We start from the raw sequence: 25,129 nt of genomic DNA, 5'->3' as shown, positions 1-25,129 counted from the left end.
TTTTCGAATATTGCAAACATGACTGGTTGGAGGGCCAGTCACGTCATGGCCCGTATGCACCAAGGTCACATCCTGGTTGTCATAAAGACCAAGAACTTGTCTACCATGAAGCCTTGCTGTGGCCTTGGCTTAACTAAAGTGTGAGTATACGAGTAGAGACTTCGAGACTGCAAGCTGGTACTATTATCGAATAGCAATGCTACAGAATCATAGCCACGGGCTCACGTAATTCCTCCTCCTAAGCATTCTCTTGCAACGGACTACTGAGAAGGACACTGGCGATATTATGCACCATGCGCTCGTCCTCCGGGGCGATCTCGGCGCATACTGATGCCCTGATGTGAAGCTCCAAGCCGTTCATGCAGGCGTAAATAACCCTAGCATGCTGGGGACCGACAAGGGAAACCACAATGACCTAGTCCAGCAAGGCAGTTTAGTTAGTACATAGATATGCGTCTAGGGAGTCGACCTTGAAAATAGATCGGGATGGGAATTAGATAACATACTGGAAACCTCTTCTCTTCCTTAAAAGCTAATTCATCTTCACTACGCGGCAGGCCGTTACCGTCTGCCGGCTGTTCCACGTCGCCGACACAGACGGCATCTTCGTCAAAGACAGCAGGCTGGAACGCTCGGCAGCGCATGGCAGTAACGATCGTTGTAAGCTCGCCCAGGCTTATGGTACCGTCGGTAGCGTTGCAGCACTGCACGCTAAGTAGAATGAGGTGAAGGTTGAGTATCCTACCATCGGGCCCGTTCTTGCTCTACTCGTAGATGTAGTTTTCCCACTGGATATCGGTGCACCGACCTCCCCTCAGGAATCCGCGAGTTTCTGCATTCAACGCGTGGGGTGTTCTAAATTGGATGTCAGACAGGAGCCACAAATCCGTAACCTGAAGCTGAAGGTACATACGCAACGTCATGGATCCCGCAGAGCGTGGCAAGGTCAGGCACGCGGGGTGGGAGGAAACAACGAGGGTATCCTCCCATGGCCCAATGGTCGAGGTAACGGGCCAGAGACATTCCGCGATAGAAGGGCATCCACTCGCGATCCAAAATCTGCTTCACGCGAACCGTCGGCGAGGGATCTACCCTCATCATGGGCGTCCAAAATTTGTTGTCGTAGTCGACGGGGTGGCCGGTAACGATTATTGTAGGACGGGGGAGGAGAAGAACAGGCGGTTCCTTATTTAAGCTGTCCTCTGCGGTTTGTGAGGAGCTGAAGTCGTCACGAACTAGAGTAATATTGTGATCGGTGAGAAACCTGGATGGTACAACGGTGTCGCGCTCAAGACACTGATCCATTCTCGGGTCAGTAAGAGAGGCCCAGAGGCTGTACAGCCTGTTGCGACGGGCAGCACCCGTCATTTCGATGATAAGCGACAGGTTAGATGACGGTTAAGTGAGAAGGATCTGTCAAGTGCAAAGGTTAATTCACCCCAGCCCTAACTTTGGGTTTTGCTGTCCGCGTCAAGGTTGACTGCATGCTCCGGTACAACCATCATACCCGTATCAAAACTGGTATCTGCCTTGGGGACTGCACAATATACTAGCCATCACGAGATGGTGACAAGTTGTTTTATAGACTGAGCTGGGAAACAATGCGTTTGCCGTTGGGGCAGGGTTGTACCATGTCGCCATTCCTAGTATCTTGCTGGATGAGACAGCAATAGAACTTCTCTTTCGAATGTCCCGAACCTTGTCACCGTGTTCCCATGGACGGATCCCGTAAGTCCCAGTTATTCCTGTCCAAGGAAGGTATGTTTCACAAGACCGGAAACATCGGGCCATGGACGAACATCGAATTGTGGAAAATGATACTGCGGTCCCCTTTAACAAGTATCAAGCCCTCGTTACAATCCGCAGAGCAATACCTGTCCCATTGCACTCGTTAATATTCTGATCTAGGGTACGCTTGTCCACCATCTTACAGTTACCTGGGACAAAACACACTCTAGGCCCACTCATCGCGCCTCTGCCAAAGTCTATTATGATCGTAACCCCAGGTACATCTTCCACCCCGACCAGCCACGGGCCAGCTGTTCCTTGGCTGCAATTTACCATCCATGCCTTTACAATGGACATGAAAAGCAGTCCATGGTCCACACAGGTCCCAAGAAACTCAGTCCGTTTGCAATTATCGGCCCTCCACGAAAACTCGGGTTCTTCCCTTGTCTCTGTGCCGGACCAGGGAGACACGGCACCGTCTCACTCGGCATCGGACCCTCACCGGGTCCCTTTTCGAGGCGCCGAGTTCGCTTGGACTCTTGTCACTCCACCTGAAACTTAGCCTAGACCATCTCTGTACCGATCGTCCCCGTCGGGCGCAGAGAGTCCCGACAATTGCCCGAGGGCGTACGGATACTCCGGCTAACATCCGGAATTCCCCCGCTTCCGTCGGCCTGTTGAATGTTGATGGGCATAGCAGTCTGGTACAGCGGGGGTCAATCTAATCCTAGCTCTAAAGGTTTCCAAGCTGGGGTATTTGCATTCTGTAAAGAAAAGCCGGACTCCTGCATAGGCAGGCAAGAAAGTGCCGGGGCATCCGGACGGCTTCCTCAACCGGCCTTGTTCGAGTCCTCCGAAAACAAGCAATGAAACAGGCTCAGGAGGTCTTGGACGTGGCAATTCGACGCCAATCGCAGGTGCCAAGTCGGCCTCGTCGTCTATTTGGCAGTTTCGCGGGGCCTGGGAATCTTTTGACTTTGCGGAGACCCACGGGGAAGCTTGGCGGCCCACCGATATCAGCCAGGGCTGGCGTCAATTGGACAGGCCGCGGTGGCGTTGCATCGTGGATCCTTGGTTGCACATGTTGAATGGCCCTGAAACGGCCAAAAGATGTTGACAATGCTGGCAGCGAACATTCCACGAACCTTTGGCCCTCGTCTTGTCCCAGGCTGCAGTGCGTAAGTCCTCCCCCACACCACCTTCGCGATAGGCTCGACTCTCCGCAATCCTGGTCTTTAAAAGCTTTCAAATGCCTCGCGGAGATCATCTTCCGCTATCGTCTCTGGCGTGGTGATAGTCCAGCAGACGTCAGTACTTAAGTCGATCGCCCCCTACTCCTCCCCCCTCTGTCTTCCCCTCGGCCTTGAATCTTTAGACCAAAAATTTATACACCGCGATGCTCTTCAACCGGCCCTCCAATGAAAAGGGCGCCGCCTGGCCAGCCATCCTGGTCGGCCTGTTCGCCTCGTTCGGTGGTATCCTCTATGGCTACGACACCGGGACCATCTCCGGCATCCAGACGATGCCCTACTGGCTCGAGGAATTCGACAACCCCAACGAAGGCCGCATTGCCCTCATCGTATCCATCCTGTCGGTTGGCACCTTCGTTGGTGCCCTCGCAGCCGGTATCATGGCAGACATTACTGGACGTCGCTGGGGAATCATCCTCTCCGTCATGCTGCCTTTCAACCTTGGTGTCGCCCTGCAAACTGCCGCTACAGCGCAGCCTCTGTTCATTGCTGGTCGCTTCTTCGCCGGTCTGGGAGTTGGTCTCGTGTCTGCCCAAGTCCCAATGTACCAGTCCGAGACTCTGCCGAAATGGATCAGAGGTGCCGTTGTTGGATGCTACCAGCTTTGCATCACCATCGGTCTCTTCCTGGCTGCCATTGTGAACTGGGCGACGCAGAACAGGCCTGATAGTGGTATGTCAATATCATTGACTCCATGACAACGACTAATAGAGTATAGGAAGCTACCGTATCCCTCTTGCCATTCAGTTCGCATGGGCTCTCATTCTGGTACCTCCCTTCCAAACCCTATATAGTCCAACAGTATATCTAACGGCAATCAGGCTGGCGGCCTCCTCTTCCTCCCCGAGACTCCTCGCTTCCTTATCAAAAAAGGCAAAGATGCCCAAGCTCTCAAGTCCCTGGTTTTCCTCCGCCGCCTGGGCCCTGAAGATCCAGACCTCCTCGCCGAGATGGAAGAGCTGAAGAGCAACTGGGAGTATGAGCAGTCCATCGGCTCTGCTTCGTATCTTGAGTGCTTCAAGGGCACTGCAGGTAAACGGACCATCACCGGAATTATACTGCAGTCCCTTCAGCAGCTGGTTGGTATCAACTTCATCATCTACTACGGCACCTCGTTCTTCGCGGCCAACGTGGAGGGCCTGCCCGACTCCTTCATCCTGCAGGTCATCGTCAACTCCGTCAACGTCGTCATGACCCTTCCTGGTCTCTGGGCAATCGACCGCTTCGGACGACGCCCTGTTCTTCTGACTGGGGCAGTTGGAATGGGTGTCGCCCAGTACATTGTGTCTGCCTGTGGTGCCGCCACTCCGATTTCGAACTTCAGCTCGCAGTGCGCCCAGTTCGCTTTCATCTGCATCTACGTCTCTTTCTTCGGTAAGTACTCAATCACTATACAGAGTGAGGACTACCACTAACCTATCAAAGCATCCACCTTCGGACCCTGCGCTTGGGTCGTCACAGGAGAGATCTTCTCCCTCCAAACCCGAGCCAAAGGTCTTTCCATGACCACCGCCGCAAACTGGTTCTTCAACTGGCTGCTATCCTACATTACACCCTACCTCACCAGCGCACTCAACCCAACCCAGTCCAACGTGTTCTGGATCTGGGGTAGTTTCTGCTGGATCGCGTTCGTGTTCTCGTTCACCATGATCTACGAGACCAAGGGCCTGTCCCTTGAGCAGGTCAATGAGCTGTACGATAATGTTTCCAAGGCTTGGAAGAGCCCTAGCTACCGCTCGGAACTCCGCACAATGTCTGTTTCGGAGGCGCACCGCAAGGACTCGATTAATGAGGAGGCTAAGCCTTCGGATATGGGCTTTGAGGATGCTAGCAAGGTCTGATCTGAGCCATGAGACCAGCCGCGATGTCATCATCATCTCGAGACCAGTGACATCTCAGCTCTTTGTCTGGCTTGCTCATTCCGCTTCCACTATGCGTGGCCCTGGGATTCCAGAGTATCGGCGGAATGTTGTCGATATACTCAACTTTTTCTTCAAGACTCCAATATTATAGAATCATCGTTTTTATCTCTGTTCAAATAGAATTTACAACTCGGTATTAAGAAGCCGGTTATTCCAAATCCTTCCTTTCAAAGCGGAATATAACCATATAGAGCGGTCTCGCAATCATCCAATAGATAAATCCCCGGAATGCTGCAATACGATCCCATTCTACTATCCTCTCTGCCAACTAGCCACCACACTGGCCGCGCCAGAATAAACTAGATCGTAATTGTTAACCTATGGAAAGAGTCCATTCAATGGCTTGTTCCAAGTGCCTTCCGAGATCTCAGTGAAGGGGATATCCCTAGAAACGCTTGACAATATATATTTAGATATATACATATATACATGTGCTAAGACTGAGCATAGTCCAAAATTAGACTGGGAGTACGCTTGTTGATAAATGTATATGTACTAACATTCCATGCTTACGGGCACTGTGAAAAAAATTATAAGATAAAAAAAAATAAAATAAAAAATTCCGAGGTTATGCTAAATCTGCCTCAAGTTCACATCGAAAGGCTCCAAGAGCATCAATCATTCGACTCAACCCCAGCTTGAGATACTCCTTCTCATGAGCAAAGACAATCCGGAACCAACCGGGCACATCGCCACCAAAGTCCGCTCCCAGCGCGAGAAATATCCTGTGCTTTAGCAATGTCTCTTGGAGCTTATTCTCCAGCACTCTTGCGGCATTTTCAAATGACACACCTACCTCTACCTGTTTTGCCAGAGTGGCATTCACTTGTCTTCGAATAGGATCAAACAAGTCAACCCAAACAAAGAAGCCGACGTTTCCACCCTTCTTATACGGGATCTGGTGGCTTTCCAGGAACCGGATTGTGATGGTATATCGCTCCGCCAGGCGTTGGCGATTTGTTTGTATAAATGACTCCACCCAGGCGTCGTCAGAGAGGATCCGTGACGTGGCCAGGTCTGATAGAGACGAGGGGCAAGAAAAATAGGAGTTTGCTTCAATAGCACGCAGGAAGGGCACATTGTTCTGGCTGATCACGCAGCCAAGTCTGAGACCATTGGAGCCAAAGTCCTATATCAAGTCAGTATATCCCAGCACTAAGTCAAGACAGCCGAAGTTGATACCTTGCTCATTCCCCAGAGAACATGCACGAGGCTTGGGTCAATTAGACCATCTTTCTTGATAGAAAGGACTGATGTGAAGCCAGGGGCATCGGGGAAGTCTGGGTTCTTCCAAGTTGACAGACCATAAATCTCGTCGGTGATGAGATGCAGATTATGTTTTTGACAGAATCGCATATAGGCCTCGAGGACCTCACGAGTGTAGCAACGGCCTGTCGCTGTGGATCAGTAATGCGTAAAAAAAATTCGACAATATGTACTTACCCAGCGGGTTCTGCGGGTTACATAGCAAAAAGGCCTTGACCCGAATGCCTTGACGTTGGGCATCTGTAATAGCCTTCTCGTAGATGTCCACAGTCTCAAGGCCGAAAGGATCCGTTTCTCCAAAGGAAACGCCAACAACCTTGGCTCTTAAACAAGGTTAGCAGATATACTATCTCAAGTATCCACAAGTCAGCCACTCACCCGACTCGGTAGCCCAAATCAATCGGGAATTGACCATAGTGCGGGCGAGCAAGCAGGACGCCATCATCCTTGTCCAGGAGGCAGAATCCGGAAAGCTCAATTGCCTGTCCTACGCCAGAGGTGACAAGTAGCTGGCTTTTGGTGACTGGGTTGACAGGGTTGAAATGGCGAGTGATGAACCGTGCAATTGCCTCTCGAATACGGTGGGAGCCAGAAAACCCATCTCCATAGGTTAAGGAATGGCTGTCGACAGCAAACTATTCAAATAAGCATGTGATTGATTGAGTGGGTACATGGTAGATATTCATGGGGTTATTACGTTCTTGGTGATATGCTCGATGATCTCCCCATGCATTACAGTCTGCAGAGATCAGTTATCAAAACAGCTTCAGCTTCTTCAGGAGTAAGGCTTACATTCTCAGCAACACCCAGACTCACGTATCCGCCAGGGTTTGTCTCTGGGTGCATCAGGTCACAGACAACATCTAATAACGGGATCTTGCTCCTCGGCTCAGCAAACACCTCGCCTCGAGCAGAAAGATTTGTCTTCTGAGATGCCATAGCGCAAAAAGAAAACGTCCCTAGTCGTCGATTGATATTGATATTGTCTGGGACCTAAAACGCGGGGTCGTACATCGAGTTATATATCAGATTCAAGCCGGTTATCGGTTACTGGTATGGACCCGAATATCAGGCGAGGCCCCACCCAACCAGACGGCGCCCTATGATGAGCTTCTCCAACACGCCTTTTGACAACGCGGTAGTGGGTTAGTTACCATTGCCGTGCTTTCATCCGGCGCGCGGACCCCTGGATCCCTCACGCGAGGGTCCGTCACCCGTTCTGGTTGCATAACCACAAAGTATTTGTGCACCCCACAGTCGACGCTGCACTTCCCAGTATCTCCCTTCTATGTCTGTCCACGGTTCTGAAAAGCATCAACTTGTATGACAGGTACTTGGTGGCAAATCACCCCATGCATTACCCCTACGCGGCAATTGGCCAGGATGAGCTGAACACTTGAGTAGTAATATAGTTGGCGGTAATATAGGATATGTATATTGTGGAATACACCCGATTTAGAAGCAACACACACTACAGGTTAATCTGACCAAGTGTTTCTGCCATAACTGTAAATATCCGCCTACAGCATAACCCCCCCCTTCATTGTCCGATCTAAGCCCATTTCCCAAGAAGAGCCATGAGCCCCGCACCGACGCAAATGCAGCTAAACGCAGAGAGGACCGTTCCCAACGGAGCTGTTCTCATCGCGTGGTTGAAAAAGAATTCCCGCGCAATCAACTCCACAAACCCTGTGTAGATAAGAATCCCAGCAGAGATGGAATCAAACACACCATTGACAATGAGCGTCGTCCTCGCGCTGGGTGGGTAGGTACTGGACACGCCTAGGCCAATCGCAATGGCAATGGGTGTGGTCACGCTGTACGCAATACCCAGGATATAGGGAGTTGAACGCTTGGACTTTGGCCAGGGGATTGTGGCCAGGCGGGAGCCGAGACCTACTCCTTCGAAGGTCTGGTGGAAGAAGATGACGATATATAGAGTTGTGAATTCTGCCCCAGCGACTGCAAGAGTTAGACCGATGAAGACTGAATGGAATATGATGCCGAATTCGAGGAAGAAGATCCCTGTGAGTTGGGCGGCGTATTCGTCGGGGACGGTCGACAACGGCGTAATGATGTCTGTGCTGGAGTTCTTGGATGGATTGTCCAGGTTGCCTTCGCTACCGTGATACTGCTGGCGTGGCTCGTGCTGAGACAATGAATACCGGACAGTAGCAAATTCAATCGCAAAGATTGACACCAGCGTCATAAGGATGATCCCCTCCACCCAGGGATATTCAGTGATGACTCCGGTGAGACACTCATCTCTCAACGCTTCTTCAGCTGGGGCAAGGAGGTGGATAAACGCCGTCGCTATGATGACACCAGAACCGAAATACTTGGCAGCAAAGGTTGCCCACGAATAGAATGCGGAGCACCTGCTATTCTTTCCTTGAGCCCGTCCTGCCAATATCGGGACTATCGTGGCTATCATAGACCCGGCCATGATAACAAATATCGACGAAATGCGGAGGCCCAGGCGGCCGTTATAGTCGTTCCCGGTCTCGCAGGCAACAAGGTCTACACCAGCTGAGAAGGGTTGTTTATCCATATTGTCGGAGGGTGACATTGGGTTGGGTGGCAGAATGCTTTGAAGAGACATGTAAGTCGGTAGCAATGCGAAAGAGAGAACACTTCCTGGGAGTTCGCTGTTTTTATAGCTTATGGAAAGCCATTCAATCCTACTATACAGATAATTAACCGTCCTCAAGGTCCCCAGGTAAGGTCTTGTAAAGTAGGGTTTCCAATATAGCGTGGACACGGCAGGAGCACCAACGGCCAACCCCCGGATTGTTACCAGAGCAAGTCAAGCGCCCATGGCCAATGCAAGGATTATCAAAATAAAAGGTAGGATCTTTAGTGTAAGTATATATCTATCGTGTTTCCTTAGAATATTGTTGAGGCTTATTTGAGTGACAGATGTTTCGTATAACATGTGTAACGCTCCCTCCCGGAGTCCCAAAGGCAATATCCAGCTCACGCCAGAATGAAGTAGAGCGACCTGAATCCCAATCCTAGCTTGCATAATGCGCTGATCTGCCGTCGTAAGTGATGTGATTTGAGTGTGGTTGATGCTACTCACACCAGGTGGGTATTCCCGCTAAACCCTAAACAGTATTTTTATACGCCGTAATACTCGCTGGGATTTTGTCTTCTTTTTCCTATCCACACACGTGGGCCTCTCTCATTCACCTTCTCCTGGTTTCCAGAGGATAAAATATTTGCAACCCTGTTCAGAATTCATCAAACAATGGCAGCAAACTCCGAGGGGCAGCCGCCACCTGACGAGCAGTCACTTCTTCTACCGCAGGCCGAATCTGCTGTCCTAGGAAAAGACAATGATGCTGGAAGAAATTCGGTTCCTGCTCGTATTACCTATGGCCTTTATATTTCCCATTTCCTGTCCACCTGGAATTCTCGTGTTTTTGAATTCGGCGCGGTGCTTTTCTTGGCTTCCATCTACCCGGGCACCCTGTTGCCCATGTCCATCTATGCCCTTTCTCGAGGACTATCGGCAATCCTTTTTGCTCCGGCCGTGGGACATTACATTGATGCGCGTAATCGTCTTCATGTCGTTCGGTCGTCGATAGGTATTTCTTTGACTGCACCCTATGAAGTATCTCACTAAAAGGTTTTCCTGCTACAGTATTGCAACGCCTCGTCGTGGCGGCATCATGTGGGATATTCTTTTTGCTGTCCATTGGTCTCCAAATGGCACAAGCGGTTGATAAATCTTTGCTTGGATTTTTGGCGCTTCTGGCTTGCATCGAGAAATTGGGCGCCATCATGAACCTCGTCGCGGTGGAACGGGACTGGGTATGCCATGCTTCTAACGATGTGATTCCAAAGCTAATCGCGCTTTCAGGTGGTTGTTATTGCCGGCGAAGACAGTGAAGGTCTAAAGAGTGCGTAGTAACCCCCTGGTATTAAGAGAATACGCTGCTGAGTTCTGTCTATTTTAGCAATGAACGCTCAGATGAGACGGATTGATCTGGTCTGCAACCTTGTCGGACCACTGTTTATTGCATCGATAGATTCTATTTCCACGGAAAGAGCCATTATGGTGAACTTCGTGATGAATATCAACTCGGTAGTTGTTGAATACTTCTCAATAGCCAAGGTACTGACCAAGTTTTCACACTCTTAAGCGGTGTTCGATATGCTGACCATGCTGCTGCAGGTATACTACGAAGTTCCTGGACTTCAGGAACCGAAGGAAACAACAAGCCATCGCCCGTCGAACACAGAACAAGTACTGCGTCCTCCTCTCTTTACAAGACTTTGTAGCAGATTCTGCAGCCTCGCACGAAACATAATGGCGGATTTCCGTTCCTATTCGCGCCATCATCTCTTCCTTCCGTCCTTTACAGGCGCCATTCTGTACTTGACAGTCCTATCATTCTCAGGACAAATGGTCACCTGGCTTCTATCTACAGGCTACGACTCAGCCCAGATTGCCCTCGCCCGGACCTTCTCTGTCGCATTCGAGATGCTCGCCACATGGGTCGCGCCGTGGCTCATGGGCAGGATCGGGCCCATCCGTGCTGGCCTCTGGTTTGCGAGTTGGCAGATTACATGCTTAGCTTCTGGTATGGCTATATTCTGGAAGCTGTCGGCCTACCCCCTTATCTCTGCATCTGCGCTGGTAGGCGGTACGATTCTTAGTCGTGTAGGACTATGGGGATTCGACCTCTGCGTGCAGATAATGGTTCAAGAGGTGAGCTCCTTGAAGTTCTTTTCTTCTTTGCGTCTCACTAGTTGAAGCCGTGAAATTACACGAGTTGTATCTAACAGCATATGGGCGTTGCAGGGAGTTGAAGCTGAAGCTCGAGGTTCATTTTCCACCACCGAAGCTGCGTGGCAGAACTTCTTCGAGATCTGTTCTTACATTTGCACGATCGTTTTCTCACGGCCGGATCAATTCCAGTGGCCTGCCCTTATTAGTACCGTTTCAGTGGGTGTAGCGGGATTACTATATGCATTGTTCTGTAGAATGCAGCGAGACATCTGATGTATTGGTCTATTACTTCCGGCCGCTGCGTCTGTCTTGGCCTTGAACTTCGCAACCTCCTGTTTAGCATCCTGAATGTATATATATATATATATATAGAATGCCTTTGTCTCCAAATGAGATCTAGATATAGTTGTCCATACAAGAAGATCAAATACGAGCCTCCTTCGCAGCCTGAAACGCCCCCATCGCACTCATAATAACTGCGCCAACATTATACCGATCTGGATACAGCTTAACCATGGCGTTTGTGACATCCTTCGGCGACTTCGGCTTTGTCTCCAGCACGCTCGCAAAATCCCGAATATACCGCTTCGTATTGGCCAAATGCCAGACCCCGGGGATCTCACCCTCCTGTACATGTCCCGGAACGGCATACAACGGATCAAGCGCCTCGACCATTTCAATAGCACGAATCCACTCTTCGCGTTTCGCCGCCGTGTTCGCTTCAAAGAGCATCTGATGGACCTGGCCATAGACAACATCCCCACACACCGCCAGACGAAGATCCGGCACCCACAGTATAGTGGAGTCGTGGGTATCCGAGTGTCCTGTCTCGATGGCCTGGAAGATCAATTCACCACTACCACTGCTAGCACTATCATTCTGCAACCTGAATTGCTTACTAGGTGGCAAGGGCTGTGCTAGCACAAACGGACGCTGGATCTGGCCATCAGGGAACCGGCTCTCCCACGTCGCGCGGAAAGCCTTCTCCTCGATCTGTGACTGCATGTGAGCTATTGTGCCAGGCGTTGCGACGGGCTTTGCATCGGGAAAGCGTTCTAAGAGCGCTGGGAGACCGAAGAAGTGATCGCCATACCCGTGAGTGATATAGATATAGGAGAGTTTCCGCCTCGGGGCGATCCGGCCGATCCAGGAAATCAACTCCTGGGTTTGCTTTATGGTTATAGGAGTGTCGACGAGGACTGTCTCTGTGGGCGAGTAGATGAGAGTGCAGGCGATGGGAGACCAGAAGCCTTCTTTGCCATTGGGGGTTTTGAAGGGGGCTGGAGGGGCAATATAGACAGCTGACCGGAGGGTCATGGTGAAGGTAATAGGAGAATAGTGAAGCTGTTCTTTCTTCCTATCAATTTTCCAGCTATTTATGACCGTAAAGTCTCCACTCGGTGGATGTGGTCTCACCGAGGGTACGATATCACTAATCATGCCGGCGACGGGATGTTCAACCGAGGTGCTCAACAGTCGACCGTGGTCCGAAAAGCATCTGCTGATTGTTGTGCTAGGTTATAGTGTTGTTGTTTAAGTCATACAGTATCAAGTGTATACATCTGGCTTCGTGATTGTACAAGCAACAGGCTCTACAACAGAGACAGTGAAACCTGACTGACTGTTACATTGATAAAAATTCCAGTCCAACTATTCACGTCGAAGGAGAACAAGCGTAATCAACATTTCAACTGTCAGGAAACGCCGCCATTGCTCCCTTAAGAATGGCATGAGGATTAACCCGTCCGGGGTAACGCCGTTGGATTTCCCTCCACAGCTCCTGCCAGTTCGAAGAAACCGCAACTGCTTCGTCAAAGTCCAGAATATACTGCCGCGTCTTGTACAGGTTAAACAAGCCATCCACCGTTCCAGGGCGCTTGTGACCCGCAATTACAGTATGCGGTTGAAGAGCTTCAATCTTATCAAGCGCACGAAGCCACTCGCGTCTCTTCTCGGGGGTATCTGCTTCACCAAAGAACTGGTGGACATCTCCATAAACCGCATCGCCCGCCACCACAAGTCTAATACTGGGCACATGCAGCACAGTGGTATTGTAGGTATCCGTATGGCCCACCTCAACCGCATGGAATTCGTTTCCTTCCAGTTCAAACACGGGGGTCTCCATCACCTCCGCGAGCTCAAGGCAGGACGGGATCTGGTCTCCAGGAAACAGCGTACGCCAGACCCCATCGAGTATCTCTGGCTTCAGCTGGTTTTCCATATGCTCGACGGTCCCCGGTGTGGCAATTGCACGTAGATTGGGCCAGTGCTTTCGCAGCACAGTTATACCAAACCAGTGATCGCCATGGCCGTGGGTGATGTAAACATAGCGGATGTCTTTGCCTGGTGCAGTGTCTTTGATCCAGTCGATGAGGTTTTCAGTCTGGGAGACGGATATAGGAGTGTCTACTAGGACAGCCTTCGAGTCTCCATGAATTAGGGTGCAAGATATGGGAGAGAAAGAGCTCGACTCCCCAGCACGTTTGATAGCAATGGGTAGCCGCGAGGAAACATACACATCAGCTTGGAGAATAGACGTCATGATTAGCGAACATAGATGATAGTGAATAATTCTCGAAGGGGGCATGGGAGAACCCCCTTTTGAGATCAGGACTATGATTAATCACCGTTAAGCCGAGACAGTTTGATTAGTGATATCAGATAACTACCGAGTGATCACTCATCGAAATGTCGGCACTGATAATTGAACCAAGAAGCACATGCATATACCCTCCTTTACGGATGGTTGACTATAAATGCCACACGTTGGCGGAAGACGATGTCCTACAGCGAAATGAACCTGCATTATCATTTCAACATCGAATCAACCACGAAACATGCCTCGTTGGACCTTCGAAACCACACCAGACACCTTGTCCAAGACAGAAAAGGACACCCTCGCCAAAGCAATAACAGACAACTACGTCAAGCTCGGGATCCCTGCATTCCTGGTCAACGTCTTCTTCCACGAAAACCGAATCGGCACCTTCTACAGCGGTGGGAAAACGCCCCCGAACACCGTCTTCTTCGTCATCGACCACGCGGCTCGCCAATTCCCCAGCGAAGAGGTTCGTCTATCCTTTATTGATAGTGTCAATGCGATTGTGGAGCCGATACTGGGACAGAAGGGCGTCAAGTGGGAATACAACATCTATCAACACCCTGCGGACAACTGGCGGGTGAATGGCATGATTCCACCAGTGCAGCAGGAGGAGATCTGGAAACAGTGGGTTGATAAGGATGAGGCGGTGCAGTATGGAGAATACGTCGGCAATATATAATAACACAGATTTATACTCCTTTCTGTTGATGCAGTAGGGGACTTGCAGGCTGTTCAGCTTCTAGGGCTATATCTAGCCTCTGTCCCAGTAACGGGAACTCAAAAAGACACAAAGTTTGGGTTTGGCAAATAGTTTTGTTTAATTAATTCTCCATGTGTGAAATCACGACTTCCATCATCGCCCGCCTTCCACCATATTTCTCCAGTAATCTATAAATGTCCAACTGGCCTTCGTAAAGCGCAAGCTGACAGGGTGTCCCCTCAACATCATTCGCCTTGTTAGCGTCTGCACCTGATTCGAGAAGCAGTTTAACAATTCCCAGGTGCCCTCCCTTGATTGCATAGTGAAGCGGCGTGTGGGACCTGACAGTAGCTACGCAATTCAGCTCCTTTGCCAACGCCCAGGAGGGGAAGAGCAATTTCTTCTGCGACGGGTGCGTCTTCACTAGTCTAGTAAAGATATCCTCAAGTCCAAAGAATGCCACTAGATGGATTGCACGCAGTGGGTGGCCGACACGGTACGAATTCGTGCTGTTGGGGCCCTCTCCCGACGAGAGAAGGACATGGTCTGTGGCGTTCACTTCATTGCCCTGCTCTAAGAAGTTCATAATTAACTCACGGTGGGAGTCGGTTTTGCGGGCGTGATTTCCCCAGTTTGATGCTGCGTAGGCGTAGAATGGGTGGGATTCCTGCAGTTGCTTCATATCGCGCCACGGTCCAGCGTTATTTGATAAGCTGAGAAATGCAGACGGTGTGTAGAGCATAAGCATCAGAAGACAGGTTCTGGTTATTTCACCGTCTGCATTTCGGAAGCACTCTTCCCTGGAGGTGGAAAAGTATTCATGGGCAGTTTTGTGGGCGAAGACGATTCTGTCCGCCGAGGGGTTCACGGTGATGAGGCCGAGGCAGGCGGACAGTATCGTTTTCATCGGTACCATAGGTAACTTCTTTAATGCAGGGGCCGTGTCCTCTTTGATTATTTGGACGGCGAGGGCCTGTTGCAGCTCTGAAATAAACAATGGCCTCTTGGAGCAAGCCACCCACATGAGAGCCCGCATACCTAGGTCATTGCGTTGACGTTTCAAGCGCGTAACTGTCTTGCTGTATATATCTTCAAACAATATCGACCTCGGGGTGTGGGAGGTACCAGGACTCGCCCTCAACTGTTTTAAAGCATCTGTAAACTCCGGGGTGGTTGATATGTTTGCGCTGTGTAGGGCATTCAAATATAGCTGGGCAATGAGGAATCTGGCAATCGTTAGTTCTAATACTACAAGACACTCAGACAAACATACATCCCGTTAGCAGCACCTATGATATCCATCTTCGCTCGATCGAGAATGATAGAGCCTGCGTCTTCCCATGGGCATACGCGGGAAAGCTCGTGGGAGAGATACATGGCAAGGTCATCTAGGGAACCACGAAGCTCTTTGATAAAATGGGGGCAATCTCTGAGCAGCTGAGAGATGCCTTGATTGGGTCGCGACGTCAAGAAGATATTCGCTCCAACCTGCGATTGTATTCGCAGTAAAGTTGTGACCAGATCGTTCCTCACCTTCGGATTCTGACACTCGTCAAGGGCATCCACGACGAAAAAGGCAGAGCCCCGGCCTATTAATACAGACACCAACGCGGCCTCAAGTCTCTGTTCGCCCGGCTCTGGGACCGTAAGTTTCTCGTCAAACATTTCCTGGACTGATTCGTGGACCCTGGCATTGGAATACGCCACCTGTCTGAGCAGTGCGGCCATCAAGCAACGGAGAGATTGCTCTTGCTGATTGACGTAGCTGAGATAGATTACTGCGACTGCAGCATTACGCTGCGAATTGATAAGATGGTCAACCACGGCCGAGGTCATGATCGTCTTCCCAACGCCAGGTGCCCCTGGACAAAACATTACTTGGCCGCGCCCTGTTGTCCACTTCTGGAAGTCAGTAGAGGTCAGAAATAACGAGCCGGTGCCCTTGTGTCTCATATTAAAGAACCTTTCCTGCTGCACAAGCTGATCATTGCTGGCGAGCCAGTTCAGAGTGTTCTCGATCTGGTTCATATCTCTGGTGGTCTTGAGGCTGCTTATATCTGCACCATTTACGGACAATACGTCAATAAACAAATAACCATACATTCAGAACTAAATCTAGTATATAGACTACTGACCTCGTTTCAACTCCTCGGCTTCCTCCCTGGCAAGGTCCTGGAGCGTGCGCTGGACCTCCACCGAGCTGGGGTGAACCTCGTCGAGCAGCTCTCTTGCATACACTGCTGCCACCATCGCGGCATATCCCTGCCACACATCGTTCTTGTGTGAATCAGAGTAATCACAGATACCGCGGATTACAAGGCACTGGAGTTGGTTCATCAGCCCCGCGGCCTCCATCTCGAAGCACAAGACATTCTTCTCCGCAATGAGACTATCGCGGACCGTGGCGTCCTTCATGAGCCGGTTCGCAGACGCAATCGTGCCATAATGAATTGCCGGATTATCCTCATGCGGCTGGCGAGGTTTCCTCTTCACAAGCGTACTAGCATGAAACTGGGCAGCCGGATCGTAAATAACATCCGGCTTATAGAGCCGGTCACTCTCCAGCGACGGACGCGCAAACTCACGAACAAGCCTGGGATTCGATTCCAGCGCAGCATCAACATGCTCGTGGATCCGGTGAGGTGCAATGGTATGCTTCGCCTGTATCGCAGCGACAGCACCCCGAAGAACAGACGAGGGCTGGTCCAGCAACGCCGTCACCTCGAACTTCCTCCCCTGCACCGTCTTGCCAAAGTCATACTGGAACACACCCCTCTCTCCATCGCGAGGCACCCCAACCACAATATCGCCTAGCCGGATATCGTTCTTGTCGCTGGGCGCACCCCCGCCAATACCCACCATCAAGCCGACCCGCACGTTTGGGAAGCTGTTGAGCATGTTCGCGGCTACTTGTGCGGCGCAGGCAGTGCCGTACTCGCCGTTTGGAAGGGTTGCGATAACGACATTATGCACTCCGATCGAGCCGAGTTTGTAGCTGTTGGGGTCATGGGGCTGCACGAATGCTGGGCCGTCGTGGACTTCGTCGAGGAATGTCTGCGCGGCGACGAATTCGACGCGGAGGGCACAGATCCAGCCTACTGAATATTTCTTGGGATCGGACATAGATCAACACAAATAGAATGAATGGAACAATATAAAGTAATGTGCAGTCTTGGGTATCTGGAAAAGAGAGTTGGAATGCTCCTGGGTGGGAAACTCCTTGGTTTTATAGAGGGATGCTAAGCGCCAGCCTTGTGCAGCTGAAGGAGCTGAGGCGCTGTCTTGCACCCGAGGATGATAGCTCTGCAATAATTGGTTCCAAGTGCTTGATTTGTCCTGTGGCGTCTCGCTTTCTTATCTCCAATTCGTGGCAAGGCAGAGTAGACATGGCAAGGCTCATCTGCGCCCCGGGAACTCAAGGCTGGTATAAACCCTACCAAGTAGAAGGAATAGAACGACTACCATTAATAAAAACTGGTTCGCTAAACATTCATAGTGATATTGCGGTATGTGAATCATCTCCGACACGCCTAAACCACAAGCAAAAAAGCCCTTCCAAATAGTAATCTCGCAGCTCCTAGACAGCACGCTCCTGCGAATATTGTCAGCGCGCTGAACAGCGACGCACAGAAATACCCATAATTCCGAATCAAAACACCACTGACGGGCGTTCCCACAAGGGCACCAAAGCTGCATAAAGTAGATCCCTGTCCAATATAAGTGCCAATGTCCGCTAGGTTCGGACACACTGGCCGCCTCGTTAGTGAGCCTCCTGGACAGTAAAAGCTGCAAGTCTCACCTTGTGCCACGACTGGCGAGAATAGGGAAAATATGGCACCGGAAAAGAAGCCATAGGCAATATTCCAAAAGGTAATCCCAGCAGTACTTGTGGCTGATGTCCAACATAGACATAAGATACCGCACACGGTATAACAAACCACAGACATATTAATCCGCCCAAGCCTATCACCCAAAAAGTTCGGAATGAGACGGCCAAAGAACGAAGCCGCATTGATAATGGCGACCTGGCGCCAGGCCAGCGCTGCGTTCATGCCGTGGGAAAGTCCATACTCAACCGCATAAAACAGCGGAGTATAGGATCCCATCAGGGCCAACAGGAATGCCAAATTGACTAGAACATAGGGCTTCTCCTTCCAAGCACGAGGAATCAACCAGCCTCTCTTGCGACGCGGCGCACAAAACTCCTTCATCGTTGCACACATGTACCCAGCCACGACGAGCAAGAGGAACCCAATCGCGCGCACAGCCCAGCCAAAGCCAACTCGCGGAATTAGCTTCTGTAGCATAATTGGGAATAGGACACCGCCGAGTGCACCGCCGCTGATGCCGATGCCCATTGCCCATGCGCGTGAAGCAGTGAAGAACTGGCCCACGCAGGACATGGCGGGCGTAAATATGAAACCATTGCCGATGCCTCCTAGGATACCTTGCGCCAGGAGTATCTGGTAGTAATCCGTCGTGACACTCGTGGCCATGACCGAGGTGATTAAGCATATACTGCCGGGAACAATTGCAGCCTACGTCGTGTTGGTGATCAGTGGTTTCAATAAGATAGGTGCACTATCAATACTAACGCGGACGCCGAAGCGGTCAGACAGAGGACCGCTAATGATTCCCAGGAAGTACAGTAGGAATGTCTGCGAGGACCCAATCCATGAGATGCTGCTGGGAGAGAAGCTTGAGAGAGATTGTGTATAATAGCTCTGGTATGTACTGGACGGCCTCTTAGACACAGAGCTCTCACTCGAAAAACGGGCTTCAAACAAGCTCACCCAAAGGTATTGATATAGCCGAAAGTGCACCTATAACAGAAGCTAGTAAGGCATGGAATGGCATTATATAGAGGTATCCTTTTTCATTCACCTACATCTGGGCTGCACATCCCCCAGTTGCAACGATCCAGGCTCGTAGTCCACCATCTGGAGCCTCCGTGGTTTGCTGTTCTTCGTCAGTTCCCATACTGACTGCAACGAGTCTTTGAGTCGAGAATACACAGGTCTGTCGATTCAGGCGATATCTGGGGATTTGCCAGGCGTTGCTTGACACTTTACATGCCGCTGAGGGAGCCACAAAAGAAATCGGGTTACGCGGAGCAAGGGGGAAGAATCCAAGCCAAGCAAGGGACAACTACTCTTTGCAATCCATTGGCAAGCCCTTGTAAGACTGTAAGACTGTAAGACTGTAAGTCGCTCGCAACTTGTCAGTGTTGTCGTCGCCAATGATCTGCGTCTGTAAGGAGCACACATACATCTATCCCTTACCTGGTCGCCGATCGAGAAATGGCTTTAAAAGTTAAGAAACTTGTATATCTTCGGATTCACACATTTCTTTTGCTTACCGGAAAATCACCCAGTTGACAAGGGAACTGGGAGAGGGTGCGAGAGCTACCTCGGACCAGGAATCCCTGCTTAATGCATACCCAGTGATGAATCCCAAGTCTTTCACTCGATCTTGAATAAGGCTCCTTAATATGTCTGGAAAAGTCCTACCTCTAAAAGAGTCCTTGCAGATATCGCTACGCCACCGCCACCAGAGGTGGGTATTATATCAGATATCTATAGCTTATGCTGGCATATATAATGCAACGGAAAGACGGCCTAATACCGCTAGTAGATTTTTTAGTTGAGTGAGTATTTCGATGGTTTAGCCGAGACAATGGTCACAGAAATGTACATGATGTAGTATATACATTACTTCTTACTTTATTAGATTATATATTATTGAAAGTACACAGTAGTAAAAGGTGACCTCCAAACACCAAACGCACGTATCCATGATACATCAAAGCATCCAAAGCCCACTCCTACAACTCCAGTCTCATCTACAACCACATAAATCAGGAACTACCAGCAAGCCCGCTCAGAATCTCATCAGCCGCCTTCTCAGCAACCATATACGTCGACACAGCAGTGAAAGTACCCGGGATCTTGGGATAAACGGACGCATCAACAACACGGAGACCAGAGACACCACGGACTCGGAACTTCGAGTCCAGCACAGCCATGGGGTCATCGTCGGCACCGATAGGGCAGGTGCACGAGGCGTGGTGGCCCCATGCACCGTCCTTGACGTAAGTCTGGATGTCTTCCTTGGAAGTGATGGCCGCGCCGGGGAGAACCTCCGTAACATTAATAGACTGGCGGGCCATGGCGTCACGGGCGAGTTCAATGGCTTCATACAGGGCCGTCAGATCGGCGTCGTGGTCGCCGACACCGGTGTCGAAGTAGTTGAAGGTGATCTTGGGCATGTCGAGGGGGTCAGCGGACTGCAGGGCCACGGTACCAGCGGTGTTGCGCGGGTGAGCCTTCAAGATAGCCCAAGTGAACCAGTTATGTTCGTCGGTGGCGTTGATGCTGTAGTCTGGGAAGTAGCCGCGGAAGTTAACGGGCCCACCGAAGCAGAAGATGTCGAAGCTGTTGTCTGCAGTGACGGAGCTCTTGTAGAGCATTGTCGCGGCGAGGCCGGGGGACGAGTAAATACCGCGGTCTCCGAGGACGGGCGATTCCCAGCGGTCGATGCAGGGGTCTTCCTGGTCGCGGATGCTAAAGGTGCAGCCGTCCAGGCAGGAGAAGTCATTCTCGATCTTTCCCTGGACGGAGATCTCGTAGTGGTCCTGGAGGTTGGTGCCGACACCGGGCAGGTCCTTGATGACCTTGATGCCGAACTGGTTCAGCTCTTTGGCTGGGCCAATGCCGCTCAGCTTGAGGATCTGGGGCGAGTTGTAGACACCGCCGGCGACGATGACTTCACGAGATGCAGATGCAAAGCCAGGGACACCGGCAGAGGCGGTCTTGGACAACGGGCTGGCCTTGTAGAGGTGTCTGCCGTCGAGGAAGTGGACGCCGGTAGCACGGGGGGTGTCGTGGCTCTCGTCGAAGGCCACTTTGGTAACGTGGGTGTTCATGCGGACGTCAAGGGGGTATTTCTTAGAGCCATCATCGTTCTTCGCATCCCGGACAGCAATAATGAACTCGCGCGCGCCGTTTCGGTGAGCATCGTCGGTCGAGATGGGAATCTGATAGTAGCCGTTCTTGGTATCGCGGGTGGTCGTATCAGCATTGGCATCGCCAGCAAGCAGAGTGCCAATGTTGAAGATGTTATCAGTCAGGTTTCCAAGAGCAAAAGCACCGCCGGTGAGCATGCTGAACAGCTGGGGGTCCTTGAGGACGAGGCTCAGGGGGGCAGTCTCGGTAGAGAGCCAGCCATCGTAGCCGTGGCCCTCCATCCCGGGGAGCAGGTAGTTGTTCTTTTCCATCTTGGTGAAGTATTTGCGCATGTTATCGGGAGACCAGGAGCCGTCGCCAGTCAAGGTCGAGATGTATTCAAAGTCGGACTGGTGGGGGTAGACTGCAATCAGGGCATTGTGGGCCGTACATCCTCCGAGGGTTCCTGAAGTAAACAAGGTTAGATTGATCTAGCTTTATTCTTAGTGCAATCATACCAGTTCGAGGGTAGAGCGTTCCCATCACCTTCGACCCTTCCGGAGGGCTCAGACCGGTGTACAGTTCGCCATCAGGAGTTTCGTAGGTGGTCTTCCAGTCGCGAGCCTGGCGCTCATCATCGGCATAGTGGTGAACGAAGAAGTTCCACGCAAGTTTCTCGTCCTCGGAGGCTCTCGCCGAGTAGGCAGGGATACTGTAGTTATAAGTTTGACCCTGGTCGTCACCGGCCTCCAGCAGCAGCGTCTTATGGCCAGCCAGGGCGAGGCGTGCGGCCAAGGGACCACCACCAGCACCAGAGCCGACGACAACATACTCGTAGCCGGTGATGTTCACGGCCCTGGCAACGCCAGCAGTGGCTGCCAGAAGGCCGAACAAACGAGGAAGCATCATCTTCAAAGAGGAATCACTGGAAGTGGGTGGTGAGTCCAACGTGCCGGATTCAAGCAGGCTTTGCCGCTTTATATCATGCTGGCATCTGTCACCCCTGAAACAAGACAGGCCGGTCTCTCCACCTCGGTAGTCGATAAGGTCGGTGAAGGCCGTTAGAACCGTTGAAGCTGTTAAGCCGCGGCTGTAGAGACTTTTGCCTGTGGGCCTGTGGGGAGTTCGACCCCAGACAGCTCGAGTCTATCCCGTTTGCAGCAGCAATCACCGACCGATCGTCAATAGTTTGATTTGGACTCTGGAACCCTCGCCTGTCAAGGCTGTCATGCGTGCGGATCTCCCACTGCGGTCCACATCGCGCTGTCCACTACGCTCTATTGGATAGCCCCTGTCGCCTCATTCCAGCCTGAAGAATCCCATCACCAGTCAACACCACGCGGGAGGCGAGGTGGATACCGCAGAACGGGAGAGTCCCATATTGATTATTGGGTACCACGCCCAACCAGGGATTGATAGGCTCAGCGTTAGCCCCAGGCGCTCGAGAGACTGTTGCCCGGTCTGTCCAAGTGTCGTCCAATTTGTCGCCGAAGGATTCCTTCAGGTTGCTAGTCCTGCATATGCATGACCCTATTCAAGGTCAGTGTACACTACTACGTTCATTCCTTCAAGATCTATCTGGATCACACCAGAGCGATCGACAGGACTATTTCAAATACGTACACAGCAGGCTAGGCAAACTCTGAATTTCTGTCTAGTGTCAATGAATACGGAATGGTTATGCGATATCAATCCTTGTCCGTGCCAGGGTCAGGCGAGCGGCGAACGCACCTCAACGATCCGCGTTCTGCAATGGCAGGAATCCCCTTCCTTGCTTTCATTACCTGTGAATCTATCGGTCCTTCTTTGTTGTTTCCTGTTTCCGAATCCGCTTACAATGTCACCAAAAGTGGTCCGTCGAAGCACGCCGTGTCCAAACCCCCTAAGCCCCTGCCCTGCATATCTGAGGATAAATAGACCACGCTACGCTTACGCTCGCAGCAGACTAGACATAAAAAGCACTAATATCTGCACCGTCCCACACTCGGAGTCATCTTCCTGCGCTATCGGGTGTCGGGTGCATAAACTGCGTAAACCCACCACGTATATAATGACGGACGGAGACATTAAAGATCTACTTGTATTTTTTATTTGGAACTGCAAGCGCTGATTCCGTGTTCCAGCAGATCGTATCTATAGTAGTTTCTTGGTCATCCCCATCGTGTTTATCTATTTCAAACTACGCAGGCTGATTCGCCCTGAGAAGTTCGCTGGATTCTGTCTACTTGTCGACGCCGGGCTGGATATTGGAGGCAATCTTCGTCTTCTTAGATACCTGTACTGTCGGGCTACGGAGGTTATAAGCCCATACTGCTGGTTGAGATGGGTTCTGGCCATTTGAGCATATCAAAGTCTGCGAGAGACTTGCAGGTCTTAAAACAGGCGATGGGCGGTATATATATACCCTTGTGTGGACGACGTTAATGTATACCATTCGTTACGATCAAAGAACTGAAAAAAGACACGTCACTTAGGGCACCGTCTCTAATAAACAGGCGTCCTTTGCGACTCATGCTTCTCAATCCCAGCCCCAACCTTGGACGCCCTCCCCACGTTGGCATCAATATCAACTCCCAGCAACTCACGCAATTCCGGACTCAACACCTCCTCCGTCTTCCTCGCAAACACCGCAGTCCAATTCACCTGCTGCCTCAAGAACGGCGCCGTATAGAACCCAAACAGCAGCGCCCGTTCCTGGTCCTCCGTAATATTCTTCCCAGAGGTATGCCAAACCCGCGCATCCATCGCCACAATCGAGCCCGCCTTGGCCATAAACGGCGTCAACATCTCCTTCGCATTCTCCGGAACCTCGCCCTTGCGCTTCCACCTATGACTCCCCGGTATAAACAACGTAGCCCCGTTCTCGAAATACACATCCGTCAGACACCAGATGATATTCACCCCCCAAGCATGCTCCCACGGGTCGGGGACAACAAGCGACTGGTCCGAATGGAGCTGCATCGACCCGGACCCGGGCCTTGCAATGTTTGCCGTGAAATTCGACACGAGGAGCTGGTCGCCCACGACGAGCTTTGCGATTTGAAGTGCGGCTGGGTGTTGGATTAATTCGCGGAAGATGACATCCAACTCCATGAGGTAGAAGACGCGGACGTTGGAGGCGTTGGGATCGAGCGCTGGCATGTGCAGGTCTGTTCCGCGATTCTGGGTTTCTCTTGCTGCGGCCCAAAGGCGCGAATGCACGAGCTTTATGGCTGAGTCGTCGAGGATGGAGGGGATGACGGCGTATCCTTCTTCGTCGAGGCTTGCTTTTGCAGAGGCCACGCTCTCTGCATCGAGGGGGTTCATCGGGATGGACATTTTGGATATGGCACTGGTTCTGGGGACGGAATAGCTCAGTATCTGGACGTGGACTTCTTTTTTAATGTGGGAGAACAGGTAGACTATTATAGTCCTGTCATCATTGTAATATCAGCTAGTCATGCTTAATATCTGGGATCAGCATAGCCCGCGAATCATGAGCAGGACTGTTGCTTCCCCTCATCCTGATATCCCATCCAGCGGCTTTTCCTCGGCAATGTTTTCTGGTGTGCGGGGACAACTGCCTACCACTAGCCATGTATGGCTTCTAGTGCAGTTGCCGCTAGAGTATCCCTGTCTGATTGATTAGGACCCCCTAGCTAGCCTCCAAACAATCATATATATTCGAACCAGACCCGATTATCAGCAAATCCCGGCAATAGCATATAATCCAACAAAGCGGGGATTGAAAGACTTTTCAAATCTCGCTCTGTATTTCTCCCGGTCAAATAGCACCTGTCGTTACACCAAAATGGCCCAACCAGACAGTCCCCAATACAGAAAGGACAAGCCAGAAAAGACCTACTAATGCGCCATAGCCCTCATAAACGATCGACTCCCATCAATGTCAAAGCTCGATGCTCTGATCGCTGTTAATCTCGGCAAGGAAATGTAACTCCGGATGATATCTTTGATATCAGCGGCTCTGTAGCAGCAGAGG

At 51.1% G+C, this 25,129-nt stretch overlaps 12 protein-coding genes across 12 annotated transcripts; 3 read left to right on the top strand and 9 right to left on the bottom strand.

The window, feature by feature from the left end:
* Positions 1 to 238: 238 nt before the first annotated feature.
* Positions 239 to 1,368, bottom strand: ASPSYDRAFT_86600 (uncharacterized protein; the record flags this gene model as incomplete). The annotated part of the gene is made up of 4 exons (XM_040851691.1): positions 239 to 415; positions 507 to 711; positions 769 to 855; positions 914 to 1,368. 4 exons carry the CDS (start codon positions 1,366 to 1,368, stop codon positions 239 to 241), a joined length of 924 nt encoding a protein of 307 aa, XP_040706757.1.
* A 1,756-nt stretch (positions 1,369 to 3,124) lies between these two features.
* ASPSYDRAFT_86599 (sugar porter family MFS transporter) lies at positions 3,125 to 4,819 on the top strand (the record flags this gene model as incomplete). Its single annotated transcript, XM_040851690.1, has 4 exons — positions 3,125 to 3,650; positions 3,697 to 3,746; positions 3,800 to 4,352; positions 4,404 to 4,819. The coding sequence occupies 4 exons, from the start codon at positions 3,125 to 3,127 to the stop codon at positions 4,817 to 4,819; spliced, it is 1,545 nt and encodes a 514-aa protein (XP_040706756.1).
* A 649-nt stretch (positions 4,820 to 5,468) lies between these two features.
* On the bottom strand, positions 5,469 to 7,105 carry ASPSYDRAFT_143268 (pyridoxal phosphate-dependent aminotransferase; the record flags this gene model as incomplete). Its single annotated transcript, XM_040841329.1, has 6 exons — positions 5,469 to 6,029; positions 6,083 to 6,291; positions 6,344 to 6,489; positions 6,545 to 6,801; positions 6,864 to 6,905; positions 6,959 to 7,105. The coding sequence occupies 6 exons, from the start codon at positions 7,103 to 7,105 to the stop codon at positions 5,469 to 5,471; spliced, it is 1,362 nt and encodes a 453-aa protein (XP_040706755.1).
* Positions 7,106 to 7,505: 400 nt separating this feature from the next.
* ASPSYDRAFT_41653 (uncharacterized protein) lies at positions 7,506 to 8,771 on the bottom strand. The gene has a single exon (XM_040846319.1). It carries the CDS (start codon positions 8,733 to 8,735, stop codon positions 7,719 to 7,721), a length of 1,017 nt encoding a protein of 338 aa, XP_040706754.1. The 5' UTR covers positions 8,736 to 8,771; the 3' UTR covers positions 7,506 to 7,718.
* A 645-nt stretch (positions 8,772 to 9,416) lies between these two features.
* On the top strand, positions 9,417 to 11,347 carry ASPSYDRAFT_129733 (uncharacterized protein; the record flags this gene model as incomplete). Its single annotated transcript, XM_040840541.1, has 6 exons — positions 9,417 to 9,756; positions 9,813 to 9,982; positions 10,032 to 10,071; positions 10,129 to 10,286; positions 10,347 to 10,883; positions 10,977 to 11,347. 6 exons carry the CDS (start codon positions 9,417 to 9,419, stop codon positions 11,175 to 11,177), a joined length of 1,446 nt encoding a protein of 481 aa, XP_040706753.1. The 3' UTR covers positions 11,178 to 11,347.
* Positions 10,975 to 12,221, bottom strand: ASPSYDRAFT_1168690 (MBL fold metallo-hydrolase; the record flags this gene model as incomplete). Its single annotated transcript, XM_040840214.1, has 1 exon — positions 10,975 to 12,221. One exon carries the CDS (start codon positions 12,219 to 12,221, stop codon positions 11,328 to 11,330), a length of 894 nt encoding a protein of 297 aa, XP_040706752.1. The 3' UTR covers positions 10,975 to 11,327.
* Positions 12,222 to 12,591: 370 nt separating this feature from the next.
* On the bottom strand, positions 12,592 to 13,446 carry ASPSYDRAFT_144405 (MBL fold metallo-hydrolase; the record flags this gene model as incomplete). Its single annotated transcript, XM_040841426.1, has 1 exon — positions 12,592 to 13,446. One exon carries the CDS (start codon positions 13,444 to 13,446, stop codon positions 12,592 to 12,594), a length of 855 nt encoding a protein of 284 aa, XP_040706751.1.
* A 295-nt stretch (positions 13,447 to 13,741) lies between these two features.
* ASPSYDRAFT_86593 (uncharacterized protein) lies at positions 13,742 to 14,185 on the top strand (the record flags this gene model as incomplete). The annotated part of the gene is made up of 1 exon (XM_040851689.1): positions 13,742 to 14,185. One exon carries the CDS (start codon positions 13,742 to 13,744, stop codon positions 14,183 to 14,185), a length of 444 nt encoding a protein of 147 aa, XP_040706750.1.
* Positions 14,186 to 14,200: 15 nt separating this feature from the next.
* On the bottom strand, positions 14,201 to 17,497 carry ASPSYDRAFT_41651 (uncharacterized protein). Its single transcript, XM_040846318.1, has 3 exons — positions 16,342 to 17,497; positions 15,480 to 16,263; positions 14,201 to 15,432 (listed from the first exon to the last, which is right to left on the bottom strand). The coding sequence occupies exons 1-3, from the start codon at positions 17,327 to 17,329 to the stop codon at positions 14,328 to 14,330; spliced, it is 2,877 nt and encodes a 958-aa protein (XP_040706749.1). The 5' UTR covers positions 17,330 to 17,497; the 3' UTR covers positions 14,201 to 14,327.
* Positions 17,498 to 17,683: 186 nt separating this feature from the next.
* ASPSYDRAFT_66013 (uncharacterized protein) lies at positions 17,684 to 19,118 on the bottom strand. Its single transcript, XM_040850342.1, has 5 exons — positions 19,095 to 19,118; positions 19,000 to 19,029; positions 18,802 to 18,940; positions 18,006 to 18,744; positions 17,684 to 17,954 (listed from the first exon to the last, which is right to left on the bottom strand). Coding segments are annotated over exons 1-5 (1,128 nt in total). The 5' UTR covers positions 19,097 to 19,118; the 3' UTR covers positions 17,684 to 17,736.
* A 741-nt stretch (positions 19,119 to 19,859) lies between these two features.
* ASPSYDRAFT_41649 (GMC family oxidoreductase) lies at positions 19,860 to 22,096 on the bottom strand. Its single transcript, XM_040846317.1, has 2 exons — positions 21,669 to 22,096; positions 19,860 to 21,616 (listed from the first exon to the last, which is right to left on the bottom strand). Exons 1-2 carry the CDS (start codon positions 22,057 to 22,059, stop codon positions 20,064 to 20,066), a joined length of 1,944 nt encoding a protein of 647 aa, XP_040706747.1. The 5' UTR covers positions 22,060 to 22,096; the 3' UTR covers positions 19,860 to 20,063.
* A 1,538-nt stretch (positions 22,097 to 23,634) lies between these two features.
* Positions 23,635 to 24,468, bottom strand: fmaF (Fe(2+)/2-oxoglutarate-dependent oxygenase fmaF; the record flags this gene model as incomplete). Its single annotated transcript, XM_040849074.1, has 1 exon — positions 23,635 to 24,468. The coding sequence occupies one exon, from the start codon at positions 24,466 to 24,468 to the stop codon at positions 23,635 to 23,637; it is 834 nt and encodes a 277-aa protein (XP_040706746.1).
* Between the last annotated feature and the right edge of the window lie 661 nt (positions 24,469 to 25,129).

The sequence above is a fragment of the Aspergillus sydowii genome (assembly GCF_001890705.1).
Source record: "Aspergillus sydowii CBS 593.65 unplaced genomic scaffold ASPSYscaffold_2, whole genome shotgun sequence".
In the NCBI taxonomy this organism is placed as follows: domain Eukaryota; kingdom Fungi; phylum Ascomycota; class Eurotiomycetes; order Eurotiales; family Aspergillaceae; genus Aspergillus; species Aspergillus sydowii.
This window is presented reverse-complemented; position numbering and strand designations above follow the sequence as displayed.